At 38.6% G+C, this 20,898-nt stretch overlaps 2 protein-coding genes and 1 long non-coding RNA gene across 4 annotated transcripts; 2 read left to right on the top strand and 1 right to left on the bottom strand.

Moving 5' to 3' along the window:
* Positions 1–76: 76 nt before the first annotated feature.
* LOC124257190 lies at positions 77–15,871 on the bottom strand. The gene is made up of 3 exons (XR_006893199.1): positions 15,743–15,871; positions 1,297–1,301; positions 77–123 (listed from the first exon to the last, which is right to left on the bottom strand). It is a non-coding gene; the product is annotated as an uncharacterized LOC124257190 (long non-coding RNA).
* Positions 3,705–7,763, top strand: LOC124257187. Its single transcript, XM_046691206.1, has 3 exons — positions 3,705–3,989; positions 5,452–5,596; positions 6,279–7,763. The coding sequence occupies exons 1-3, from the start codon at positions 3,735–3,737 to the stop codon at positions 7,742–7,744; spliced, it is 1,866 nt and encodes a 621-aa protein (XP_046547162.1). The 5' UTR covers positions 3,705–3,734; the 3' UTR covers positions 7,745–7,763.
* LOC124257188 lies at positions 12,325–19,128 on the top strand. Of its 2 annotated transcripts, none has more exons than XM_046691207.1 (3): positions 12,325–12,584; positions 17,211–17,355; positions 17,645–19,128. In XM_046691207.1, the coding sequence occupies exons 1-3, from the start codon at positions 12,351–12,353 to the stop codon at positions 19,108–19,110; spliced, it is 1,845 nt and encodes a 614-aa protein (XP_046547163.1). In that variant the 5' UTR covers positions 12,325–12,350; the 3' UTR covers positions 19,111–19,128. The 2 variants fall into 2 exon arrangements, with proteins under 2 accessions (XP_046547163.1, XP_046547165.1); XM_046691209.1 differs by lacking the exon at positions 12,325–12,584 and adding an exon at positions 13,337–13,477.
* The last annotated feature ends 1,770 nt before the right edge of the window (positions 19,129–20,898 follow it).

Consider the following 20,898-nt stretch of genomic DNA (forward strand, 5'->3'; position numbering starts at 1 on the left):
TTGTTCTTGGGGTTGGTTTTTTTTTTTTGTGTTCTTTTTGTTGTTTGTTTTTGTTTCTTTTGTTTTTGGGGGGTTGGTTTGTTTTGGGTAGTAACATTACTCTTTCAAAATTTCTATTTTATGCTCCCCCTCATTGCTTAATAAGTGTACTACCCCGTCGCCGAAACACCTTAGTTGTGCGCGCAACGTTAAATAAAGCAAATGACAACACCATTGGCCACACACTACTAAATGTAGAGGCAGCTTGTAAATAACCGAGTCCATGCGTTACACGCTATAGCATTGAAGGGAATGATGCATGCCGTCCACTCAATAATTCATTCTGTCGACTATCACAACCAGTATATATGTCGGTGTGTGTGTGTGTGTGTGTGTGTGTGTGTGTGTGTGTGTGTGTGTGTGTGTGTGTGTGTGTGTGTGTGTGTGTGTGTGTGTGTGTGTGTGTGTGTGTCAGTTTTGACTCTGAATTACCACATGACCAGTGTCAATGCAATATTTGTGACCTATATCAGGATCCATGTCACAGTTCTTTGAAGTGCATCTGAAATTTGTAAGGTCATTTCATATACAATAGTACTTAAAGTTTTGGCGTTTAAAGATTTTACTTGTTTTCAAATTAAGTACTAAGGTGTCTTTTCTAGCTTCTTTGAGTGCCATTTTAGAAGTTGGGAAGTACACTATTGAACAAACTTTATGGATAACAACTTCTAATATTTCGTGAGTGTGACGTTTCGATACAGATTCTTGTACCATTGTCAAGCAAGCATCGTTTGGATACAGATTCTTGCACCGGTGTCAAGCAGGAATCGTTTTGATACAGGCTCTTGTACCGTTGTGATTCCTGCTTGACAACGGTACAAGATAATGTATCGAAACGTTGCACTCACGAAATAAAGTAAGTTGTTGTCCATAAAGTTTGTTCAGTAATATCTTTTCTAGGTTATAATTATATTCTAAAATTATAAAATTATTATCTGTTATCTATTACACATCTGCTACCTAATTCTTGAAAGCATGTGAGTTGCATGTGGAGTTACAGATATTGACATAAAATGTGCAGCTGTTCTCATGACTTGTCAATCTTGTCAAGGTTTACTGATAACCTAAATGTACCGTTAACGAGCACATACACGCGTGGCTATTAGTCAGCTCCACCCTCCCGACCCATCAAATCTGGCAACCTGCCATTCGTGGATACACTAATGTTTACACGCCAATAAGTAAAATACATTATCTTCATGAATCGTTTCAAATGTTTACCATCTTCTCGGTGAGTGAAAATCAAGAATCAGCTACGTCTCCTGCAATATAAACAGATAGCTTGTTGACTATTATTAACGGATAGCCTATTGACTATTATAAACAAACAACCTATTGACTATTATAAACAAATAGCCTATTGACTATTATAAACAGATAGCCTATTGACTATTGTAAACAAATAGCCTATTGACTATTATAAACAAATAGCCTATTGACTATTATAAACAGATAGCCTATTGAGTATTGTAAACAGATAGCCTATTGACTATTACAAACAAATAGCCTATTGACTATTATAAACAAATAGCCCCCAGACTATCAATTTTCGTGACGTCTGAGAACGTGGCATGATATAGATATATATATATATATATATATATATATATATATATATATATATATATATATATATATATATGCGCACAAAATGTCCAAAATAGCACAGGTGTTCAGTCATAAATATCACATAGATAAATAAAAACAGAATGCCCGTGAGCACTAGGCAATAGATGTAATTGCTTGTCTATTCCACTGCTGTCATTGTAAACAACCTTCAATCAGCTTGTCTATTCCACTGCTGTCATTGTAAACAACCTTCAATCAGAATATCTGCATTCACTGTAACTATCAAGTCTCTGGTGAGTTAATATTTTATATTTGTGACCAAATATTTTAGATTTGTGACTCAATTGCATTGTACTAGAAATCTGTATTGTAATTCATTGTAGCTTGCTCATTGTTTGTTCAATACATTATTGAATATTCTAGACTTGTCTGTGTTCTATTTTGCTGGTTTAAAGGGGGACTCTTAAACCTTTTGTCACGGGAAATAATTAACTATAACAAAATGTCTATATATAGCCTTGCCTGCAGTATTGTACATTATTTGCTTGATAACGGTCGCTCATATTAAACATAAACATATAGAGTTGTATATCCATAGAACGCTCCTCGGTGTTCACACATTTACACTTAGCTATGAGGTAACCAGAATAAGGCGCAGCCTTACATTCCATAAGACAACATGGTCGCAATCTTAAGTATGGTTGTGTGTATTTTTAGATAACAAAAAGGAATGTATTTTGACTCTTGCACCTTGTCATCTATCGCAGGAATGAACCCATCCCAAATACCGAAATGACTATCTTGTACACAAGAGCTCCACATTAGCATATCAAAGGCCGTAACTCCTATGTACTTTTATCCACAGACCACGCTGGCCTTGAAACCGTCACAGGTAAAACAAAAATAGAACATATTCCTTATCGTTTCTCTGATACCGCATTGGCTTCTTTTTAGTTATACGAAATTCAGTGTATCGTTGCTTTGAAGTCTATATTTCTCTTTAACAAGAAAGGTATCAGATGTGAAAATTCCTCTGTTATGAGCAAGCTTGATTATGCTCCCATATATAGCAACGGGGATTTAGTTCACAGTGTCATGACACAGTACGATCACATATCAGAACATGCTTGTCATAATTATATATTCCATGGTAATTTGTGGAAACAAACGTGATATAGAATTTTAAGACTGTGTGATTTAAACATAATTTATTCATGAAAATATACGTCATAAATGAATTGGCAAACACGCTCCGGGGAGTTATTTGTAGGCGCGCCCATTGTGCAAATACATAGAGAGGTAAATACGAAACAGATGACACAACGATGATACTATTCTTAATTATCAGCTATCAAGATAAGGAAAATGCATGAATATATTCGTTTGTTTGGCAGTCAATATCAAATCGATCCGATTTTATTATGCAATCTTGAATAGTTTTCAATAATTTATGTAGATCATTTTTCTAGTGAGCGATGCACATCCCAATAGTACCGACTGTGTGCTGGATAACGTTTAAATGGTTTAAACATATTTTCTTTTGATAAATTGTTCGGAAACTGGATCGGCAAACAAAGAAAAAACTTATATTAATTCCTCTCCAGACAAAATTACTTGCATTTCATAACATTATTACAAAAGTACATGATATCATAAATAACATTAAGCACACAATATACATGAATATAAACGTCCATACAGCAAAAATACTGTCAGTTCTTCAAAGTGCCAGATGAAAACATAAGATTGATTAAATCTTCTTGAAATCATCTTAAAGTTAGGTACTGATAAAGCCATTATTAACTGATTTGATAATATCATGATTTATACATTTGGGTAATTCTAGGTTACTATACAGTGCGTCATTTATGTTATATCAATGTTTGAAACAAAATAAATCGTTTCTTAAGGCAATATAGTTGGGACATATAGAAAGATAATGAAGGGTCTCCTCGAAGTCGTTTAAATATGATATGAGCAGCGAGGAACGTTATGTTGAGTCTGGAAAACTTTACTTTGTCTACTTGTGTCTGAAATATGTTACACTGGTTATTCGAGGAATGTCAGCTGCTCCTTTCACATGCAGATTACAGCTGACAGTTAAAAGGCCACGTTGGCGACCAGACATGTCATCTTTTCACATCAGAATGTTTCTACAAGTTCTGAACACTTTGTTGCTGTTGGAATCGGCGTTTTCTGACACAACTGTCACAATCTACAACGAGTGGCTCTCCCAGGGTGGACGGGTCAATTATGAAGTTGAACGATGGAACAACGTAAATGGGCTCACCCAACTGAGCCTAATTCCAAGTATGAAATCTATCGGAGCGGTTCCTGGGCGTTGGGTAAACAGAGACCTCAGAGATAATCTCTTTGTAAATGTACGTATGAAGTAAAAACATCTTTCATACAAAAATATAGTTCGTGATTGATGTGATTCATGATTCATGTCCTTGTTTGCCTATTGAATCGGTATATTGTAAGGAGCAGTCTTTTTACGCAGCTTAAATGGGTTCGGAGTGACAGTGTGTGTTCTATACTGGACAAAATAAGTTAGGGATATTGGTATTTTTATGATTGATATTTTATCAGTGTGTCAATGAATAAATAGATCATTATTAATAATTTCAAAATTTACATATATCCCTAACTATTTTTGTCCAGTATATTTTCGCAAGGTGCAGATAGTTGCTCATAGTTCAGTTATGTATTTACTGGTTCAGATTGAATTATTCAAAGTGACCCATTGGTGCAGGTGTTTGATAGTTCTGGTCCAAGCAGAATTTAGGGTACTGCTTAGTAAAGATGACCGTGAAGATCCGGGTTAGAATATTGGCCTTCAGTAACCCTTCTTGTCGTAAGAGGTGACTAACGGGATCGGGTGGTCAGACTCACTGACTTGGTTGACAGATGTCATCGTATCCCAATTGCGTAGATCGATGCTCATGATTTTGATCACTGGATTGTCTGGTCCATACTTGATTATTTACAGACCGCCGCCATATAGCTGGAATATTGCTGAGTATAACAAACCAACCAACCAACCAACCAATCCCTCTTCGATACTCATTCGCTATCATGGTCTCCCCACACAATCGCAGACCTCCTAAAATCACTTTTCTTAGGTCTTTGGCGGAGTTCAATGTTAGAAAAGCAGAAACGACTGCAAATGGGACAAACTAACCAATTCTGTCGTAAGTTCCAACAACTTCTTCGTTTGAACTGGTCCTGCTTCCATGATCAGTTGTGTCAGTAGAAATTTCATTTGTAAGGAGGTAAGGAAAATATCTGAATGTAAGATTTCCAATTGAGAAATAATTGTATTTACTAAAAAATCAGAAATGTAACACATCTCTAAAATGTCAATGGGAAATAGAAAATAAACTGACTCTGTTGCATATTTTCTGTTGCTCTGGTGTAACTGACCCCAAGAATATATGACACTATTTATGGATTGCATCTTATCTTTTATTCAATCTGGTGAAAGAGCAAGAATAATCTCTGAAACGTCGTGAGACAGAAGTTCTTATTCATAAAACGTGTCATTTATCCATGTTCATCCAACTTCTACACGCCTTGGAAGAACTTAGCTGACTCCAAGTATAAAACTGATCAAAGCGACCCATGGCACAACATAAAGGAATACACCATTATACTGTTTTTCCTTGAACACCCATTTACAATTGTATCATTAAAATGTTCATTTCTTTTACTTTTGTGAAAAATATTGTCCTTCAGTGGCTAAAAATGCAATTTAGATGAATGCCATAACAAACGTAACTGTTTATCTTTTAATTATTCACAGAGAAAACTGTTGGTTTAATCTTATATTGTTTTATTCAGTGGCCTCAAAGCCCTAGTCACCATGGCTATCCGGACCCCACCTATCTACAGAACCAACCACTGCAGAGACGGACATTTTTGACGTATCTCAAACAATTGCAAGACTATGGGAATTACATCGCCAATATGGCCTGGGAAATGAAAGGTTTGTTCTTTTAATCCTCTCAAAGAGTGACTGAGTGAAATAAACTTTAACGTCACCACTGTTTCAGCCATACAGTGACGATAAACGTTTTGCATTCATAATAAATGCAAGTTGTTAAAAATCCAGTCATCAAAGGATTGACAATGAGTTGAGTTTTACATATGGTGTTTAAACCTGGCATGTAAATCTGAAACCTTTGAAGACAATATAAAAACAGGCTATAGGTCGTCAACAAGTGGAAGATCACGACACTAGGGACCATGGGGACTTACAGCGCGTTTTCCTATCTGCATGGACCATAGTTGAATTTGCATCATCCCTTCAAATATGACTAATTTAGCCCCAAAATAAAACGAATACATATTCTATGAATACAAGTGTGTAGAAGTACATGGGAAAAGTATGCCATTAACTAATACATATAACTACTAACAGAACAGACGTGAAACAAATTTTGCGGTGTTTCAAGCTGAACTGAGAGCACTCTTTTCTCATTGGTAGGTAGTCCAATTTCCTTCTTACCTCTCTGAAAGCAGGTTACTCATAATCATTTATAACAACAGTTGAAAATGGCAGTAACTTAACCTGTCTACACAAACTTATTAACGCTTAAAGTGGGTGAACACCCAATGAATATTTCTTTCGTAATATTTCTCTTACCGTATATGCTGGTTGTTTACAGGTCTCTCCTGGCCCAGCTGGATAGATAAGTCTCAGCATCAAGACAAATTCCCAAACGATGTTGACGCTGCATCCGAGTTTGTCTCACTGATGGTTCAGAGCTGCAAGAACTACACATCAGGACGTCTTCCTTACATATTTGAAGTCATCAATGAACCTGATTGGGATGAAAAGTATATTGATCCACAAACCAATATAGATTACCACAGGGCCGTCGCCGACAAACTGAAATCAAGATTTGGAATGAAAGTGGCTGGACCATCATTCACTAGTATGGCCTTACGACTAGCAGATGAAAATAACTTCATCTTCTGGAAGAAAATTGCTAACTTTATGGACATGTCTCTTGATCACTTGGACTTTTTCTCTTTCCATTCCTACAATCATATTTTCAATGCATCAAGCGAATCCTACTATGGTATCAACGAAGACCGTTTGTTTGCCTCTCTTGACATGGTTGAGAATTATTCTCATCTCAAGAAAGGAAAAAGTGTTCAATTAGTAAACACTGAATTTGGAGTAGGTTTACTTACCATGGGCATTGCGCCCGATTTTGAAAATGGACTGATAGACTTTGAGACAATTTATCAAGCAAACGGTTTCATGTTTTCTTTCCTTAACCTCAGGGAGTTTATGGACAGAGCTACAGTGTATCTCCTCGCAAATGAACAATACCCTGGCCATACTGCCCTTCGGAATTCCTTATTCACAAAAGATGGTCATCCACTTAATGCGACCAAATTCTTTCTATTTTGGAAAAACTTTATTGATGATCAAAAGTTTCTCCGAGTCTCTAGTCAATACGATGGAGAGGAGAAAATAGTCTCACCACTTGCACTAGCAAATCCTCACACCAATGAGATGGTAGTTCTTCTCCACAACTTTGGCAGTGAATTTGAGAATGTAAAACTGGACTTCCAAAACAACTGGATCAATCCTTCTTCGGGTGAAGCGACATGTATTCTGTTCGAAAAGGGTAAGCCAGCTGTTCATGCAGATTACCATTTCAACATATCCGGGGTTAATGGCACCGTCGGTCTTAATGGATCATCAACATGCTTCTACAAGTTTCAAACCAACTACATCTTTAACAGATTACACACAGATAATCAGAACACATACTATGGCAGGGACATGCTCATTCCCATCAGCAATGAACGTGCACAGACAACCATCAGTGTACCGAGCTCTGGCTACCATGAGGCCAATCTTAGAGTAGGAATTAGTCGTGGCATGAGAGACAATACAAAACCTAAGGCAGTTGTATTCAATGGTCAGACGTTGTCGTCAAGCTATATGTTGTTTGATTCTATGAAGACAACAAAAATGAGGACAACAACATGGAACGTGTGGGAGTTCATGGTACCAGCATCGCTGGTGAAAACAACCAACACCGTCAGCATGACCTTTGATGGGGACGGTGGCAACGTGACTTCCGTTGCTCTTGTTGCAGGAAAACTTGAGTAAATAAATGTTCTTAAGAATACTTTGCTTGTGTTGATTCCATCCCCACACGAGGAATGATATACAGTGAGAAAGTGCCACTTTGTCAGATGATACAGATAGTAATAATTCCGGTTTTGTTGTTGTTGTTCTTAAACGCCATATCAGCTATATGGCGGTGGTCTGTAAATAATCGAGTCTGGACCAGACAACCTAGAAATTGACATCATGAGCATCAATCTGCGCAACTGGGAACCGATGACATGCATCAACCAACCCAGCGTGCCTGACCACCTGATCCCGCTAGTGGCCTCTTACAAGTATGGGTTACTGAAAACCTATTCTAGCACATTACAACCTTACGAAACAGAAAGGCTTCTTGTTTATTGCGACGTTTTGGTGTAAATTCTTACACCATTATCAAGCTAAAAGTGATCGCACTCATTGGTATGATATGTATTAGGATGTGTCCAATACAATATTGCTCTTTACGCAACGCTACGCTATAGTCCCTTTGGCTCAAAAGGGGACAGATGAATTGCAATCTAACTCGAAAACTGATAAACAAATAGTACGCAATGAAACGCTGATCATAATAAAAACATTGAGTATTATATGTTTATCAGTTTTCGAGTTAGTTCGCAATTCATCGGTCCGCTTTTGAGCCAAACGGACTATATTAATCCATTTTCCAACTGTAGCCTGTACATGATATGCCTGGGCCCCTTAGTGAGTGAGTGAGTTAAAATTTATAGTCACATCGGCAATATTGCAGCCATGTTGTGACTCAAAAAGTTATAAATTAACAATAAACACAATTACATTATGAAACACCTCTCGACGAAGGACAGTAAAACAACTAGATTATCACAGGAATAAATTTAAGACTAGTAATCAAATCTAAAATACTGTACTTATAAATGACAATACAATATGAAAACCGGCTTTAGATTGCCAACAACTGAAGGTAGATCACCATACTAGGGACCATCGGAACTTACAGTACATTTGCTTCTAACTGGACTAACACCATCCATTCAGCCGTTAGCAATTTAGCAAATCTAGCCATACTTTAATAGAACAGGTATTCTACGTTTAAAAAAATGGAATGTTTTACTTCGAATTTACTTCGAATGTTTTGGGACTTACGTACCCTCTCAGGAGGACAATAAATTTACAGTACTTTAACCCCCGTCGAGGATACAGCCACTAACAATCTTAGTTATAAATTCAAACTTCCAATCATAAAGTGTTTATGTATTTACAAATCATTTAACAAATCTAATTCTTGTAAAAATGCAATAATTAAATGAGGACTGATACTATTAAAAAGATCCTTCATAGTTCGTGATTTAAAATAGTTATCCCTTGTGATGGAATATTCTACACAGTCAAGCAAGACATGCTTGACCGTGATTCTTTCATCACAAGGGACGCAAAACGGAGGATCCTCACCTTTCAATAGGTATTCATGAGTTTATCTTGTGTGGCATGATATCGTCACCATCCTTGGACCCATCTGAAAATAAGGATTTATATGTAATATATTAACTTTTTATTTGATTATATTCTTGTTTATAGTGTAATTCATTAGTTTCTGATTGTTTAAACTTTGTCAGTGTTAGGTCCACTTGCGGCCTAACCATGCCAAGGAGGAGAAGAAAGAAGACGGGAAGGAGCTATATTTACTAGCTCAATACCAGCAGCAAAAAGGAAAGGTTTGACTCTTAGTCCCAGAAGCGGAACAAGAGAAGACTTTTTGTTGTACAGATCCTCATAAAGAGGGTTGAAAAGACAGTTGAATGCAGGGTTAGAGCCGAGATCAAAGAATATCGATACTGCATGTTGTTTATTTACTATTGTATTATTGACAAAGGATTCTAAACGTACCAAATGATCAATGGTACTACGACTTTTCCTGAGACCACATATAATATTTGTTATAATGTTGTTGGTTTCAAGATACCAGGTTAATCTATTGTTTACCATTCGTTCCATGGTTTTACAGACACAAGTCGTTAAAGAGATTGGTCTGTAATTTAACGGATCAGTATGATCCCTGCCAGGCTTTGGAATAGGGACAAGCTGGGTGTTGGCCGTCACAATTTGCACATTTGTAGTCATTTGTACACTCTGTACTTTCATGGTGATCACCACAACGATGGCACGTAACAGGATTTCAACAGGAGTGAGAACAATGACCGAAATGTTGACATTTATAACAACGGAGTGGATTGGGGACATACACATCCACCCCGATGTTGAGATAACCAGCTTTGATCGACTGCGGAAGGGACGATCTAGCAAAAGTCAGTAAGTAAGTATTGGTATTGGTGATTTTGCCATCTTTCTTGAATGTAAAACGTTTCACCGCCGTAACGGCCTGATCATCAAACTCTGTAGCTATGTCCTCCTCTGACATGTCAGAGAGACAACGATCCCTGTCTCGGATAATGCCACAGCAGGAATTGAGAGTCCAGTGCACATATCCCATGGATAGCTTTGGAAATAGCAAATGGGTTTAGTTTAATGGGTAAGTAGTCGGGAGCTTCGATCACTAGAAATCTAGGCCAGGAATCAACGTTTGAAAAATTTGATTCAGTTGGACAAACAAGTTCGTCCAAACGTCTCTTTCTTCATAGCGAGATGAACCAGCTGGATTGGGGTAACATGTTGAAAGGAAAATGATTCAACACCCCTGCTCCCCACCCACCATGGAATGTCAACAAGGACAGTGGCACCGGATATCCAAGATGCCGACACCAGGGATACAGGGGTGATATACTCCAGCGAAAACGACACAACTAGCTGCATTTATCTACCAATTTAATGTCAGACTGGTTCGGCGAATAACAATAAATTGGATACATACATCATTTGGAGGTCATTATCACCAGATTGGCCCATGAGCCACCGCCTTCTGGCATAGAACTCTAGGCAATTTAATATAATAATAATTTGTACATTCAGGATAAAAAACAACCAAAGCCCAAAACTAAGTAAATGTGCAAATAATATAGTCACTATGCACAGGGCTTGGCGTGACCAGCCGATTGATAGAAGCGGGCCAGTTCTACCTCCCGTCTAGGTGAAGTAAGGGCCGAAGTGGTGTGTTGGGCAAAAGGAACACGGTTCCAGGCTCCCAGTGCCCTCAACCACCAGCCTCCCGTCCTCCACCGACAAAGGGCGCAACCCACGGCAAACGGGTTGATGGACCAAATATACCCCCGGGTCCACAACGGGGGTTTGAAGAGCACTTAGCATTACCCAGCACCCACCACGAAGAGGTGGCTCTTCACGGGTGCCGGACCCCTTAATGAGAAATACTGCCTCGACGTGCCTTCCAAAACTTAGGATACTGAGGAAACGGCATACGCTGTATATTTGAACATGATATCTTCTTGTGGCTTTTACGTAATGAGTGAGTGAGTGAGTTCAGTTTTTCGCTATATGGCGGCGGTCTGGGCCAGACAATCCAGTGAGCAATAGCATGTATATCAAGATACGATGACATTTGTCAACCAAGTCAGCGAGCCTGACCACCCGATCCCGTTATTCGCTCCTTCGGGTTACTGAAGATCAATTCTAACCCGGATCTTTACGGGGGGCTCTTATGATAGATGAACTGCAGTAATATCAGGCATTAGGATGCTCTCGGTTTCTTTTAAATATTTTATATACAGATGAGTATGAAGTGAACCAACAACGACCAATGTTCAGTCAATAGTTCAGAAGCTCTGAAGTTGGCGGTGGCTTATGGGCCAGTTGTGTGATGCTGACCTCCGAATAATGTTTGTCTACATAACATGTCATGGGCTGAAACAGTCAGGCCTTGAGTTGGTAGATAAATACAGCAATTCATGTCAAATGTGCTGGAGTAAAACGCCACTGTATGCTTAGTGTTAGTGTCTGGGAAATCCGGTGCAAATGGGGGTCCTTGTTAACACGCCATCTGTTCATTTACCTTCATACTTTTCTGTGCAAAACCCATTTGTTCCTCTAGAGATGGAGGTAAGGATTAGATCATTTTCATATTTACGCGAAATATCTCCAGTTTAGAGTTTAGCAACCATAACTCACTTGTCCACTATAAAATGAATGTTTAAACTTTAATACCACGGTGCTTGCAGTAACTTAACAGATAATCGGTACGATGTGCGAAACCCATTTCTGGTGCCCCCTATGTGATATTAATACGTGACACGTTTTATGGATAACACCCTCATTTTATTCTTTATACGACGTTTAAGAGCTAATTCTTGCTCCTTCATCAAATGAATGCTGAGTCAGTGCGCGTAGTGAAAATATATATATAAAACATGTTTGCACAACACTTTAGCATAATATCCGTGATATTGATGGAATATTCAGTTAATACAGTTAATACCATTGCTGTTGACGCAATTTGGTCAAAAACCTTGACATAAAATTTCCTTGCTGCCCATTGGTTTAAGTTCAAATATTTCAAAACGAACTGAGAGGAACATTCTGTTGAACATGAAACCTATACTTTGTGTACTCTTATCTGAATTTGTTTACTTAAGGAATGCCACTTGCTACTTTCACATGCAGATTGCAACAAACAGTTAAAAGCCCAAGCTGGTGATCAGAAATATCATTTCACAGCAGAATGTTTCTACCGGTTCTGTGCACCTTGTTGTTGTGGGGATCGGCATTCTCTGACACAACAGTCACAATCTACAACGAGTGGCTTGCCCAGAGTGGACGTGTCGATTATGAAGTTGAACGATGGAACAACGTCAATGGACTCATAGAATCCTACCTTGCTCAAAAGATGAAATCTATCGGAGCGGTTCCAGGGCGGTGGGTAAACACTGATCGGAGAAATGGTCTCTTTGCAAATGTAGGTATTAAATATAACCGTCTTCAAAGCAAAACAGATTTTGGAAGTGATATGGTTTTGTGCATGCTATGTATACCTACCAAATCAGAATATTGTAAGGAGCAGTATTTTTACCTCAAAATCGGAATGAGACAGTTGGAGTGTATAAGCTTAAGTATCTAGGGTGTTTTTGTCACGGTGTAGTTCATTGCTTATGGTTCGTTCTAGTCTATGCCAGTTTTTGATATTACAGAAACAGTCCAGTGTTGAAGTTCAGCTTTAAATAAATAGCTATATGATAACCTGTTTGTAATCTAGTTTAATAATACCTTTTCAAAACTTTTGTTTGTTCAAACAATACCGTCTGGGGAACCTTAATGTTCTTTTAATCCTGACTTTGAAGCCTTGCACATCTGATCAAAAAGTTTAAAGCAATAGTAAGTTTGTTTGTGCTATGTGATTAGTCTGCCCATCTCTTCAATTATCATTCAATATCATCACCATGTTGACGGCGGCTCGTGGTTAGGTGAGGTGAAATGGGGTTTAAGATAGTACTTAAGAATATTTCGCTCATATGACGTGCATGCATGTATTTATGTGGCTGCTTGTACTAGCCCAGACTTAAGCTGGTTTTATAAAACTAGCCCACTGAGATAAGCGTGCATACCTAACTCAGACACATTATACTGACTCCGAGCTGACCAGTCCTTGTTGTACCCAGTAATGCCGAGCGCCAGAAAGGGACCAATAAGTACCATATTTTAACGTCTTTTGGCATGACGCGACCGGGGATCGAACCGGCGACCTTCCACTCTCCGGGCGGATGCTCTAACCACTACATCATGGAGGTAGTCACACAGTCGTGGTCCTCTGGTCATGTCTTTTCTTAGGCCTTCTGTGGAACACAATCTCAGGTAATCAGATAGTCTGTGGTGGAGTTGTTTGAGATAACAATTTCTGTCTAACTGTCAACAACGTCATTAATTACAAAACCTAGCCTGAACAGGTATGGCCGCCAGCTCAGATGTGTCAGTACACATGAAGTCATCGTAGAGCAGTTAACCACAGTATCTGAATATGCGCTTTTCAATGGAGAAATACTTGTCGTTTAAGGTGTACAACAGAAGAATACTTGAAGTCAGACTTGACATAATAATACCCCACGAATTGTCATGTTGAGACCTGTATTGTGGTGAAATTACACTGTGATACATTAATATTTCGCAGAATTACGGCGTGTTGAACATGCATGATTTATGCAAAAATAGTCCTAAGTCAGATATAGGTTGTTCTGCCTCTGGACGGGCCTGACTTAGGTCTTTTTGCCTCAAAACCCTTCGTAAGGAGGTGAAATTAGGTCTGGAGAGCACATGTCACGCTGGAAGGAAGCTCTGAGAAAACTGAAACAATGGTTTGATTAAAACTAGTAAGCATTGACCAGTTCTTTCAAATATAAGTGTCACATCATACTATAATAGTGATTTTGTGTGAAAATGACAATATATGTACATAAACACACTCAAATGTGGTTTCAGGCACAAATTCATTTGTAACATACATAAAATATGTATAAAAAAACACATTCAGTCAGTAGTAAAATTATCTTATAAACGTATTTTATAGTAACATTTAATCGTAGTCATCACACAAAGGACGCACATAGTGTTAATTAATATATATGCAGAATAGGGTTCACAGAGAACATTACGTTTTGGGCTAAATAATGGAATCTGTATCTCCCATTTTCCTGATCCAATTTACCCCGATGAGCTCGTTTCTCATTCATCTCATGATACTGATTACTGTAATGACAGTAAAGCTACTCTTCAATTTAATGTAGACTGTAATGTAGTTTGCTTCAGTTTGACTGTGTTGAATTTGGAGACTGACAGACATTCAGTTCCAGTGTGTTCCAGTTCTACCCTCAGTAAAGTCAGATGGACATGTTCTGCAATGTTAACGTCACTGTCCCGAACAAAGCAGAAATGATGGTAAAGAGGTAAGTCTTGAGACCACGTCTAAAAGACTCAGAGTGTCGGCCATGTTCTGTACACGCCAGAGTACAACAAGGAGACTTACAATAGTAAAATATTTCCGGATGTTGCTGGTGTTCCTCAACTGTAGAGAACACGTCTTGGTTATTCGACTGATCTGACTATCCATTGAGAGGTCCGCGTCTTTGACACTCTCTGGCACTGGTACCTCCAGTTACCAAGGTAGTGAGCCCGGACTTCAGACTGATTAGGCTTGAAGAGTGAGTGTCATCTGCATATATGTGCTTGTTGATCTCATGTACCTGAATGATTGAGCTAAGTGCCTTGGTGTACAGCGTGAATAGAACTGGACCCAAAACCAACCCCTGTGGCACACCACGTGATAGATTCAAGGGAGCTGAATAGACACCATCGATATATACCTATTGTTACCAATTCCGCAGATATTTTTCGAACAAGGACTGGTAGGAATCATATAGAAAGAACCATAAAACACTGGTCGAGATATTCCTCTAACAAGGATGTTTACTTCCTGGTTCTGAAATAACAGAATGATACAATGTAGCAACTTGTATTTAGCACTTATTACCATGAAACAACATTTATGAATATCCCATTATAATGAAACTACAGCAATAAGTTCACAATACATGACACTGTCATGAAATGACTGCTCCCAAGTTTCACGAAACTTTGAAACAGTCTAGCAAAACTACAGATAGTAAATTCCATGAATTACCACTGAGCATGTTGACTTAATATTGATTCTAAAACTACAAACTGACTCTATAATCCTGACATCTTAACAGAAATCTGCCATATAGTTACAAAACACAATGTATCAGAGCGCACCATTACCACGAAAATAGGATACAGTTTTGCACGTGACCAAATAATTGAACATTCCTTGAATTGCAAAAATACTCTGAAAATAGTATAATACACCGCCACAAACATGGGTATATTATAAGAGTGACATTTGTACCTGAAGAGTGCATCTCGACCATCTCTGAAACTTCAACATTCAATATATACTTGCTCTAAACAAACTCCTTTTTGACCATCGCGGGTCACTCATGCGCTCGCTCGCAGTAAACTTTTTACAGCCAGGGAGCATCTATTGTATCAAATGTCAACGACTTAAGCCACTACTACCATGTATCTACAGTCAGAGAACTTAACTACTGGTCAAATAAAGATATTATTCCAAACTAGTACACAAAATGCAAAATACTGCTGCACATTTCCTGACTAGAAACAATTCTGCAAAATATTAGGATTACATCAGGGAAAACCAAACAAATTGTAGTCATGACCACACTAAATATACACTATTAGTCTCAAAAACCAAAACAGTTACAACATAATAAGACTGTCTGCATGGTATTCCATAATACCAATCTACATGATAAAAATGACAAGCTCTTTATACTGACACACAAACAAAACTAACCATAGCAGAATAATTCAGGTGCAATCTAGCCTTTAGTCAACATGTAATATTATTCCAAACAAGGACCATACACTACCATTGAGAAAGACGTCATCCTTGAGGCACCTGAGTGGCATCTGTTGGTCTATGGTATCAAAGGCCGCCCAAAAATCTAACAGTACCAGGAGGCCAACATTACCACTGTCAATACCACATCTAAGGTCGTTGAGGACTTTCAATAGGGCTGTCTCCGTACTGTGTTTAGGACGGTATGCCGATTGGAAAGGCTCGTACAAGGATCAGACGAGAGGATAACAGACGTATTGCTTGCTGACAAGAACAGTAGAGAAGACAGGGGCTATTCTTGAAATGCTTTGATTGAACAAAAATGTTGCAGATATTGTAATCCATAGGAATGAATTGTATATTACAGTGTGATGTTCAGAATGTTTTATGTTTGAATAAATCTATCACTCATTATGATGGCTGATGGGTGCACTGCAGTCTCTAAACCGATGGAAAAGCGTTACTAGTATCCTCTAAGGTTTAGATGATTTTCAGAACAAAATACATCGTTTTAAAACGCAATATTCCTCTCAAAGGTTCAGCATGTGCAATGGGTACATGCATCTTGTTTTGTATCTTTCTCTTAATTTCTCGAAATGATTTTATGCATAATGACTTAGGTTGTTTTGCGTCTCAATTTTAGTGACTTAGGTCATTCTGCCAGAAAACGGAAATTCAAGAATCAGTTTTGCCTTCATAATTCTGAATATTTATGAAACAAAATTAAAGTAAAGCACAATACATTTATCCCATCATGCAAGTCTAACCAAGAAAACAAACACGGTTTCCCAGTAGTTTTCAAGATACAGGTTTTTCGTCTCTCCTGATACCCTACAAAAGGGACTTAGGTCGTATTGCTCCTCATCCCTTTACTTTGTCAATGGGAAAGCTTAAAGAATGATTACCTGTGTCCTGCATATTTTGTGTTGCTGTGGTACAGCTGATCCCAAGTGAAAATCCATGGTGCATCATGATCAAAGAGAAATCAAGAAACCGCTTTTTCTATAGATTCTATTACAATACCATTTACATTTGAAATGCTTTTCTGAGCTTATTGTCATTTTAATTCATTTGAAGGGACGCTGTACCAAACGTACATGTAATTGTTTCACTTCTAACTCTAAATTTAGTACTATATTCATTCCTTTTATTCAGTGGACTGAAAACCCAAGTCACCATGGTTATCCAGACACCACCTATCTCCAGGACCATACTTTCCAGCGAAGGACATTTCTAACATATGTGCAACAATTGCAATACTTTGGGCCTCACACCACCAACATGGTCTGGGGAATGAAAGGTTTCTCAAGTCATTAAATCCTTTTAAAGACGTTTATGAAAAAAGCTTTTTTACATTTTTTTTTGAAAGATAACTATAGGGAGAACACGGGACAAACCCATTTCACTGTGCTTAAACTTGAACTTACAGGTTTCACCTTACATTAGTCGAGTCACATGTTGATCTTCACGTCCCTGGAAGCAGATTACCACTTAACCTATGCACACGCATTAACGTTTAAAGTAGTTGAACACCCAATGAATATGCTCTACTTATGTTTTTACTTACAACATATGTTGCTTCCTTATAGGTCTCGCCTGGCCCGGCTGGATATATAAGTCTCAGCATAAAGATGTATTCCCAAACAACGTCAACGCTGCATCAGAGATGGTGTCGCTGATGGTCCAGAGCTGCAAGGACTACACAGGAGGACGCCTTCCTTACATATTTGAAGTCATCAATGAACCTGACGTGGACGAACAGTATATTGACCCACAACTCAATATAGATTACCACAGGGCCGTCGCCGACAAACTGAAATCAAGATTTGGAATGAAAGTTGCCGGACCATCATACACCAGTATGGCATTACGACAAGCAGATTTAAATAACTTTAGCTACTGGAAGAGAACTGCTAAGTTTATGGACATGTCTCTTGATCACTTGGACTTTTTCTCTTTCCATTCCTACAACCATATGAATGATGCAGCAGGTCACTCCTACTCTGGCATTAACGAAGATCGTTTATTTGCTTCTCTTGACATGGTGGAGAATTATTCTCATATCAAGATAGGAAAAGGTGTTCAGTTAGTTAACACTGAGTATGGACTAGGTTTAAATAACCTAGGCCTTGGGGCCAATTTTGAGAATGCCATGTCAGACTTTCAGACAATATATCAAGCAAACGGTTTCATGTTTTCTTTCCTTAACCTGAGAGAGTTTATGGACAGAGCTACCGTGTTTCTTCTTTCAAATGAACTATACCCAGGTCATACTTCCCTTCGGAATTCCCTATTTACCACTGATGGTCATCCCCTTGAGCCAACCAAATTCTTCCTGTTTTGGAAAAACTTTATCAATATTCAAAAGTTTCTCCGGGTATCTAGTCAACACAATGGACAGGAGAGAACAGTTTCACCACTTGCCCTTGCAAACCCCCACACCAAAGAGATGGTAGTTCTCCTCCACAATTTTGGCAATAAATCAGAGAATGTAAAACTGGACTTCCCCAACAACTGGATCAATCCTTCTTCAGGTGAGCAGACATGTATCCTGTTCGAAAAGGGTAAGACAGCCGTTCATAGCGATAGCCATTTTGACAGGTCTAAGCTTCATGGCAGTGTCGCACTTCCTGCAACATCAACCTGCTTCTACAAGTTTAAAACCAACTACATCTTTAGCAAAATACACTCAGATAATCAGAATACATACTATGGCAAGAACATGCTCATCCCCATCAGCAACGGACGTGCACAGACAACTATCGGTGTACCGAGCTCTGGCTACCATGAGGCTCATCTTAGAGTGGGAATTAGTCGAGGCAGGACTCATACTACAAAACCTAAGACAGTTGTGTTTAATGGTCACACTTTGTCTTCTAGCTACATGTTATTTGATGCTATGAAAACTCAAAGCAAAAGGAAAACAAACTGGAACGTATGGGAGTTCGTGGTCCCTGAATCACTGGTGAAAACAACCAACACCGTCAGCATGACATTTGATGGGGACGGTGGCAGCGTGACATCCGTTGCTCTCGTTGCAGGAAAACTTCAGTGAATAAATGTTCTTGAAAAACACTTTGCTTGTGTTGATTCCCACATGATATGCAGCAAATTGGTGATAGGGGATACAGATCCTGACTTGGTTGATGTGTCGTATTGTCATACTGTATGGTGGCAATGTGACATCCTTCAGTGAATACAGTCTCTTGAGGAATACTCTGTTTTGATTCGAGTGGAATGAATCGGAAAGGTGACTAGTTGTAAATGATTACAGATCCTAGAGGATGCAGTAATGTTTCTGAGACACAAAACGTAACTATTTATTGACAATAACTTTTCGTACATTGCACAGAGTGATGATTTGAAGCACATTTTGACACCTTTATCAAGCCAAACATGATCACTTTCATTATGATACGATATACAGAATATAATCGGTGCAATACTGCTTTCTGTTTAACTCCATACTCATACTTTTTTCACATTATGGCTGAAATAATGCCGATGTGACAAATCGTAACGTATTCAGCCATACTCATAATCCTGTCGCCTGTGCAGAATATGGCTCGGACAAGACCCATTTAACGAGAAGTTTGTAAATGAACGACACTTTATTAATCGTTGACATGCATGACATGTTCAGTTAACGTGATTGGTTTCGCGAAAACACCGCCACATGTACCTATCTTTAAATTATGAAACTGTATGTAATGTAGTAATATACCTGTAGTTGTAGGTATGGACAGTGGCATTGAACTGTCGTACATGTGTTTCACTTGGAACCTAGAAACTAAATGTGGTCGTTGGTGACTCTAAATACTGTATGTCACAAGTCTTTTTCCTTAAATAAATTAATGAAGTGATACAATCGTAAAACATTTATCTTCTTTGAGGCCCTTGTCAATGGGAACAGCTACACGTGCACAACATGCACAACATCGCACACTTCCTTGACTGCAAAGACAAAAATCAGGTTCCTCTCCTCTTCAGAATAAGCTTGCTTTTATAGTTGTGATCCCAGTTTGTAGGAGGCTGCTCACGGTGTTAGGTGACGCTTGTCAAAAACAGAGAAGTTATGTTTCTTGCCATTTGTAGACATGCATGTCTTGTACCAAACTGAGAATAGTAGCACATGCATTTGAAGTACCGGAGCAAAGGGTTGGATGCGTAAACGATTTAGGTTTTCCCACGAACCACGTTTTTAAAAGCCATGATTGCCGTAATTAATGGGATGTCCGTCGCTGACTTGGTTGATGTGTCATCGTATTGTGAATACACAGACCGATGCTCATGCTCCAGATACGATATGCCGACTGCTGTCATCTGTAATGTATATGTGATGCACATAACGATATTTATTACCTACGAGGGCGAAAATATCGGGGTTCATATTGTTCATACTATGTCCTAGGGCAAAATATCACTTTGTCATGGTGACGTGACGTCATGAACAAAGCTTTGACGTCACGTTTCTTCTATGACGTTGCGTTCTACAAGCAGCGACGGCGGGTTGCCAGCCTGTGTTTGAAAGCAGATTTGGGTTTATTTTTCTCAATTTGACGACTTCGGTAATAAATAGAATATCATATTTGTGCCCGTATCATTCTTTGTTTACGACGCTCGTGCCTAAATATCAGTATATCCCTCACTCTCACTCGGGAAATACCAACATTTAGGCACTCGTGTCGTAAACATAGTATGACATGGCACTCATTTAATATCCTCTATATATTCAACACTCAAAAATGTCCAGCACATCCACTAGCATGAAACGATTCTTTCTTCGTTTGTTTGTTGTTTAAAGCCGCACTCAGCAGTGTTCCGCCTACATGATGGTAGTCTG

This window comes from Haliotis rubra, unplaced genomic scaffold (genome assembly GCF_003918875.1).
Source record: "Haliotis rubra isolate DU_JTF1 unplaced genomic scaffold, ASM391887v1 Scf650, whole genome shotgun sequence".
Taxonomy (NCBI): domain Eukaryota; kingdom Metazoa; phylum Mollusca; class Gastropoda; order Lepetellida; family Haliotidae; genus Haliotis; species Haliotis rubra.

Bases quoted from the DNA above. Each gene is read 5' to 3' on its own strand.
- LOC124257187 (XM_046691206.1), top strand. From the start codon at position 3,735: ATGTCATCTTTTCACATCAGAATGTTTCTACAAGTTCTGAACACTTTG. The intron at 3,990-5,451 runs GTACGTATGAAG...TGTTTTATTCAG, and splicing joins GAGATAATCTCTTTGTAAAT to TGGCCTCAAAGCCCTAGTCA. The intron at 5,597-6,278 runs GTTTGTTCTTTT...GGTTGTTTACAG, and splicing joins TATGGCCTGGGAAATGAAAG to GTCTCTCCTGGCCCAGCTGG.
- LOC124257188 (XM_046691207.1), top strand. From the start codon at position 12,351: ATGTTTCTACCGGTTCTGTGCACCTTGTTGTTGTGGGGATCGGCATTC. The intron at 12,585-17,210 runs GTAGGTATTAAA...CCTTTTATTCAG, and splicing joins GAAATGGTCTCTTTGCAAAT to TGGACTGAAAACCCAAGTCA. The intron at 17,356-17,644 runs GTTTCTCAAGTC...GCTTCCTTATAG, and splicing joins CATGGTCTGGGGAATGAAAG to GTCTCGCCTGGCCCGGCTGG.